We start from the raw sequence: 7531 nt of genomic DNA on the forward strand, positions 1-7531 counted from the left end.
TCTTTCCAAAGTATAGGCCAGTGGCAATGAGGCCCCCAGTGACTGCTAAGACCTTCTCAACAATCTGTTTCATCTTCTCCCCAAAGGACTCACCACTCTCAGCCAACATCAAGCGGGGAGACTGAAGGTTTGCCTTGAGCTCCTCCAGGGGTACGTGCAAATCCTCTGCCATCTTTTCTAGGGATTCATCATCCAGCCCAAAGGAAGACCTGTAGAGGGTCAAGGTGTCCTCCATTTTCTTTATTTCACTATCACTGAAGAGGCCCATGAGGGGGACAGTGGCCGATGCTCCGGCCTTCAGCGCTTCCAGCCAGATCTTCTGCTTCAGGGAATCTCTCTTCTGATCAATGGCAGCTTCTGTAAGGGCGGGCAGGCTCAGCATGAAGATGTGACGCTTGTGAGCGGGCAGGTCCTTCAGAAGCGTGGTCTCCATCTGAGGGAAGTCATAGTCAGACACATCAAGGCTGGAGACTAAGAAGATTTGAGCATCAGTCACTTTAGCTTTCTCCAACTCTGTTTCACATTCTTTTCGGATTTTTCCCAGGACTTGTTCCTTATTGAAGGTTCTTGGTTTAGTTCTTTTTTCACTATTTAATTCATTATCAATTTTTGTTCGCACAAAATAGAAGTTCTTGTTCATTTTGGTGATGGCTTTGGCCAATTCTGCATCATTGGCTTTGAAGCGGGTGGCAGAGACAATCAGGAAAAAGTCATACTCAGCAAACTTTACTTCCCTCAGATATTTTTTGGGAGGAAAATTGGTGGTCCCAATGCCGGGCAGGTCCCATATCGACACATTGGGAAACTTCGGGTGTTTGTATTCGGTTCTTTCCATGGTGGTCTCCACTGCCCCAGTGGCAGCTGAATCTTTCTCTTCATGCCCCATGCCCCGCAGGGCGTTGATCAGAGTGGACTTTCCTGCTCCACTGTCCCCAGTCAGTGCAATGCTCAGTGGAGCATTCTCGATGTCTTTCAGTGCCGCATTGATCACAGAAGCTGCTTTCTGTGTATCCCCCTTCCTCAGATAGGATTGAATCAAATCCTGATTCTCCTCTGACAGCAGTTTACTTGTCACATTGACATTTTTGAAATACTTGTCAAAGCTGGAGGCTAACTCGCCAGTCTCTCTATTGGAGGCTGTGGAGGAGGAGGAGGCCTGACCCATGGCTGTGAGCAGTCCAGGGCACTGCAGGAAGGACACAGTGAGAAGGTCAATAGTTAACTCTGCAGGGAAGACCTTGGATTTTCTGTTAAGACCAAGCAGAACCTCATCCCCATTCCCACATTCTAACTGGCAAAAATCTTCCCTTTCTGCTCCCGGGTGTGGCTGGGACTCGTGGTGTGAGTGCAGACGTGGTCCCTACCCAGGCTCTTTCCTTGTCTGGACTGCCCCTGCCTTAACAATCCTTCATGGATTTCAAGGTCTGATTTTCCATTCAAACGTTCCTGCTCTTTATACTATGTTTGTATTGTTTTAGTTATTTTGGTTGTTAGGAAAATTATGTTTTCTTTTGGGGTCATCTAAAAAGGCAGTTTGGTGAGTAGACCATCACCAAACCACTTTCCATCAGTAGTGTGACAACCATACTGGCTTCAGGATGAACCATAAAGCTAGACTAGTCAAGACAGTGTGATGAGCAGTGTGATGAACAGAGATGGACTAACGTTACCTAGCAGAGCCCAGGAATAGAGACACATGGATGCGGTCAACTGACCTCAGGCAGAGATGCAAAGGCAATACAGTAAAGCTAAGGTACTCTTTGCAGAAGAAGCACTGGCCCAAACATTCATCCACATGCAAAGAAGTACAGGTGAATACAGAGCTTACAGCCTCTGTAAAAATTACCTCAAAATGAGACATAGGCTTATACAGTACGTGCAAAGCCATAAAAGTCCAAGAAGAAAGAAAAATCCCATATGACCCAGGGTATGGTGATGTTTTAAATAAAATACCAAATCAACCCATGAAAGATATAACTAGCAAGGTGGACTTCGTTAAAATTTTATAAATATTATTTATAAAAGACATTATCAGGAGAAGGAAAGGTGATTCACTGACTGCAAAACATATTGGCAAAAGAACCAGGTGTGGTGGTGTACAGCAGTAACCCCAGCATTGCAAGAGGGTGTGGCAAAAAGTTGAGAGTTCAAGTACAGCCTGAGAAATCTACAGAGACCCTGTCTCAAAGTAAAAAAATGAAAAAGAGCTGCACATGTGCCTCAGTGGTAATGCTCTGGATTCACTCTCCTATACTGCAAATTAAAAAGAAAAAAAAAAAAAGCAAAACACTCACCTGAATGACTATAGTATGACATATATGAATAACTCTAAAACTGAACAATGAGAAAATAAGCAACAGTATTCACATTGGGACAAGGACTTTGGTACACACCTGACTGGAGAAGATGTACAAATGAAAATACACTCCACCAGATATGCACTGAGGGAAATACCAATGAAAATAATGATGAGAAACCACTATACACCAGCTGGAAGGGCCACAATCTGGACAGTGACAACAACAAATGCTGGCGAGGATGTGGGACAGTGGGATGGTTCTCCATCCCAGATGGGAATTCAAAATGGCATTCCTTCTTTGGAGGACAGTTTGGCAGTTTTTTACAGAGAGAGACATACATAACATTTGGGCTTCTTAATATCCACACAAAGTACTTCAAATTTTTTTCACACAAAAACTGGCAGATCAATGTTTCTAGAAGCTTAATTCAGTCCCAGGACATCCCTCTGTAGGTGACCTGTTAAATAAGCTCTTGCTGCTCTAGACAGTAGAATACCATTTAGTGGACTAAGTAAGAGACACCAAGCTATGAAAAGACTTCAAGGAAGCGAAACCTGAAAAAAAACCTTCAGTCTGGATTCTACCCTTGGTACAGATCAGAGGTCTTAGAATACAGAATACTGATGACAATAAGTATATGAACTTCCAGAACTCAGCTGCTGATAAACATGAACGCATAAATCTACAACAGAATTTTCACCATAGTGAATACAAAGAAACGCTAACGGACCTCTCCCACCTTAATAAATGGGAGAGCATTTCTACTGCTGAGAAATCCTATAAATGTGATACATGTGGAGAAATCTTTCACTAGGGGTCATCCCTTACTGGACATCAGAGAGTCCATACCAGAGGGAAACCCTACAAATGGAAAGAATGTGAAAAATCTTTCAGTCAGAGTTCAAGTCTTAGCCGACATAAAAGAATACACATGAGGAAAAAAAACTTATACATGTGAACCATCTCAAACATCCTGTGAAAAGTCTGATAAATCATGTAGTCAGAGTTCGGATGTAATTCAGCATAAGATGATTCACACCAAAGCCAAATCTTACAAGCCTAACAACTGTGAGAGTCTTCAGTCGTAGTGTACACCTTATTCAACACCAGAGAATTCACAGAGTTGCCCTGTAAACGTACTGCATGTGGCAGTGACTTCTGTCATACTTCATATCTAGTTGAACATCAGAGGGTCCACCATCAAAAGAAATCCTACGAATATGATGAATGTGTTTTGGCCTATGTTAAACATCAAGGAATTCGTTTCAGAGAAAAACCCCGTACATGTAATGAATGTGTAAGATACTTCAGGTTGAATTCACATCTTATTCAGCATCAACAAATTCATACAGGAGAGAAGCTACATAAATTGATGAGTTTAGAAAGGCTTTCGGTCACACCTCAGGCCTTAGCATCATAAAATGCCTAGGAAAGAGAAATCAATGAATGTAATGATTAAAGTTTCAGTCCTAGCTCAGATCTTATCCTGCAACAAGAAGCTCTCACTGGAGAAAGTCTTTGACTGTGATGCATGGGAAAAGATCTTTGTTTGGAGAGCATGTCGTGTTCAGCATCAAACAATTCACACCAAAGAGAAACCTTATGAATGCAGTGAACATGAGAAGACGTTTAGCCAAGTTCATTCCTCCTTCAGCATCTGAGTGTTCACACCAGGCTGAAGTCATGTCCACACTGAATGTAGTAAAGTTTCAGTCATAGCTCAGACTGTATTCAAAGTCAGAAGTCATGAGAGAGGCCCTTTGAATGTGACAGATGTTGGAAAGGTTTTAGTGTTAAACTCTTAATTGGCTCCTGCAATCCATACCCGTGAGAAAAACTATGATTATATTGAAGGTGGTAAATTCACAGTATGTCCATTCTTTATTCATAATTGGGGAATATGTACTAGAATAAAATTCCAATATGAAAAAGAGCAATCAGTCAGAGGAACTACCTTGCTTCAGTATCAGGTTCCCGTCATGCAGAAAGCCTATGAGTTTAATAAATGCGTGTGTGAGAGGAAATTCAGTCCTAACCCAATGCTCGTTCAATATCAAGGAATTACCCAAAAGAGGGTACCTTAGTCTAGCACATGTGGCAGATATTTTCAGTAAGAATTCGTCAAGTCTTCCCTGTAATCAAACTATACCAGATGAGAAGGCAGAGGAAGAAATTTGCCTGTGTATTGAAGGCTTTGAAAGATTCGGTCTCCCTGAGTTTGTGGCACGCAGCTAATCATTTTCGTGTGATGTCCAAATTTTCAGCTGCCTTGTCTGTACCAGTAAGACGCCTGGTGGCCTAGCTACACTCATGCTGTTTCTGTTCTGCATGGCTAAATTTAGCGGTCTCTTACGCCTCTGTGGTAGGCCAGAAAAATGCTCAGGGCTGCTTTTGATACGACAAACATTAAGAATACATTAAAAGGGGCTGGGGATTTAGCTCAGCGGCAAAAGCGCCTGCCTGGCAAGCGCAAGGTCGTGAGTTCGGTTCCTGGTACCGGAGAAAAACCAAAAAAATAAAAAATAAAAAAAAAGAATACATTAAAAAATCTTCATAAACATACCCCCCAAAAAACCCTTCATACACAAAACACAATTATACAAAACCCAGAAAGTTTCCCAAGTGAATGCAAAATGTGTTATTTTTAGGTACCTAGAGACAATATTTTGAGCGAGCAGCACGTCTGTTCCCGCTAAAATGTAACCATTCGGACTGCGTGCTTATGTGTTCGGACCCCTCCCCAACTCCCTTCATCAATTCAGGACAGTGTTTGAAGCCTGGGGCCTTTGTGTGTAATAACTTGCGCACCATCCAGTTGTTGTTTGCTGCTGAGATAAACCTCACTTTGTTGCCCAGGCTGACCTTGAATTTCTGGGCTCATGTGATGCTGCCTCACCCTCCAGAGTAGCTTGGACTACATGTGTGCATCGTCTATATTTGTGCACTAGAATGGGACTTACGGGTCATAGGAAACAACGTGCCTTTTTGATTAATGAACGTGATCACAGACGTTGGCTCAAGCTCAGGATCATTGTCATATACCTGAAAAAGCGTACAAGAGTTTATGATTATTTACACGTCAAAGCGTTTTAATAGTTTTTCCATCTTGAGCCTCATAACATTCTGTGCATAACACAAGTGTTATTTAAAATTCTAGGCGTCAGTCCATCAGTGGAGGATTTATACTTCAGATGCTAGAATATTGATTAGGGATCTGCAAAAAACATATAAAAATACATTACTCTATAAACCTCTTCATTTGTTTTTGTACTAGGAATGGAACTCCAGCTGTTGCACTGGCCAGGCAGGCGCTGTGCCATGAGCTGTATGCCTGGCCCTCTATGAGTCCCTGATAGCTGACCTCCAGCATAGTTCTGCTACTGTATTTTGTATCTTTCTGTCAGCAAGCATAGGCTCTCACTAGGGCAACGTATGGACTTAAATGGAATTGATATACAATTAAATGATCTAAATGTAAAAAGCAAAAAAGAAATTAGTAAGCCTTATGGGGTCACAATGGCTTGCAGGCTGATTTCAGAAAAAGGCCCATGAGGCCTCGTGCTGTGGGGAGGGCAGTGCAGGGAGCTGTGAGAGTGAAGGTGAAAGTTCAGGGGAGACACAGGCAGCTGGGGAAGCCGGGAGCACGCGATGTCTAAGGGAAGCTGCAAGGAGCGAGCAAAGCCAGGACAAGAGAGCAGCTGGGAGGGCTCCACCCCTGGCAGTGGCAAGGGGCAGGGCCACCGAGGGTTGCGGAGTCCACATCTCACCACAGCTGGCCCAGGGGGCGGGACATGGGGCTACGGGGTTTAATGTTTGCTCTGCTGGCTTCAGTCCTGCTTTTGTTCCATATCTTTCTGTTCCCCTAGCTCTCCCCTTTGGGATGGGGGTGTTTGCTTGTGCCTGTGTCCCTTGGATGTGTTTGTGTCCCCTTTTGATATTGATAGGGCCTTACAGTGAAGTTTGCCTTAAATCCCAGAGCAGACGCTGGACTTAGGCTTCTCAACAATGTCAGAGAGCCGGAGAGTTGGAGAGCCGGACCCAGCCAGGGACGCAGAGAGGACCCGACTCGTGCCACCTCAGCCTCAGCGCACCATCCTGTGCATCGCAGGGGCTGTCAGGCGGGGCACAGCAGGGGCGTGGACACGGGTGCTGAGACTGGAGCTGGGACCTGAGCAGATAAGGAAGTGGGGACTGAGTGACAGACGATGGAGAGCACCGGTGCGGACACCCGATCCCGGGTCCTGAGCCCCAGCAGCCACAGAGCCCGCGCCCGCCGTCCAGTCCCATACACCCCCTGAGTGCATTTCTGTTCAGTGTCACTTTCTTCTCAAGCATTACGCTGTGGTAGCAGGGGCAGAGCACTTTCCCCGATGCCTGTCTGCTCCTCCTAGAGCCATTCAGAGCACGCTCAGAGTGTGAGCAGGAGAGACAGAGCAGGGAGTGTGAGCAGCGTCTACAAGGACCTCAGGTGAATATCAACACATAAATCTATATCTCCTCCTAGTGGCTGTGCAAGGCATTCTACTGGTTCTCACATTCAAATGCAGGCTGGAATGTCAATCCTTCAGGTTGACAGATTGTGAGATAACTGCGACCTAATCCCTAGCAAATGAAGATCAGGGCTGAGATCCAAGGTGGGGCCCGCTCCAAGCGCAGAGCTCTTTGGGAAGAGGCAAAGCCCACAGCCCGCATTTGCTGGGGAGGGTGCACACAGGCTCAGAACAGGGCACACCTGGTCCGATGGCAGCCCTGTGCTCTGCGTGCGAGCTCAGACGTGAGGTTGGGGGTGTGTGATGTCAGAAGTTCTCATGACAGACCCCATCCCCTCAGCCTGCTGTCTTTCACAGGACCCTTCAGCAGTGTAAGGGGGAAAATTTATTTGTAGCTGATCTCTGAAAGTATCCCAGTGCTTACACTGTCTGAGTGTTTTATAGCTTCCCATGCAGCACCCTCTTCTCAGCTAGTAAATCCTTCACACCCCACACCCAGTATTCAGTTTCTTCCACCCTCTGACCCAGTGATCTATTAATCATAAAATAGTAATTATCTTACCATTAGTTCTATTACTTCTCTATTAATTCTATAATTGTCTATTAATTAAAGAATATTTTCTCACTCACCAGTTTCTTAGAGAGAACGGGCTCCTGGTGTCAGAGTTGAGCTCCTGAGGTTCCGCTAGAAGAGCTGAATTGCTGGCTGTGAGAAGCCGGGCACAGGAAACACCTTCGGCC

General features: G+C 44.9%; 1 protein-coding gene and 2 pseudogenes across 1 annotated transcript in view; 2 read left to right on the forward strand and 1 right to left on the reverse strand.

Moving 5' to 3' along the window:
• Nucleotides 1–7531, reverse strand: part of LOC102012740 (interferon-inducible GTPase 1-like) — a 78088-nt gene that overhangs the window by 52436 nt on the left and 18121 nt on the right. Inside the window, exons 2-4 of the mRNA XM_013508115.1 lie at nucleotides 7421–7523; nucleotides 5261–5342; nucleotides 1–1186 (exon numbers count right to left, since the gene is read on the reverse strand). Coding sequence (XP_013363569.1) covers nucleotides 1–1165 — 1165 coding nt within the window. The 5' untranslated portion in view covers nucleotides 1166–1186; nucleotides 5261–5342; nucleotides 7421–7523. The remainder of the gene's footprint in view (nucleotides 1187–5260; nucleotides 5343–7420; nucleotides 7524–7531) is intronic.
• On the forward strand, nucleotides 2865–4787 carry LOC106147322 (annotated as a pseudogene).
• The window catches only part of LOC106147188, a 12306-nt pseudogene continuing 11080 nt past the window's right edge, over nucleotides 6306–7531 (forward strand).

The sequence above is a fragment of the Chinchilla lanigera genome, unplaced genomic scaffold (genome assembly GCF_000276665.1).
Source record: "Chinchilla lanigera isolate Chin_1 unplaced genomic scaffold, ChiLan1.0 scaffold00007, whole genome shotgun sequence".
Taxonomy (NCBI): domain Eukaryota; kingdom Metazoa; phylum Chordata; class Mammalia; order Rodentia; family Chinchillidae; genus Chinchilla; species Chinchilla lanigera.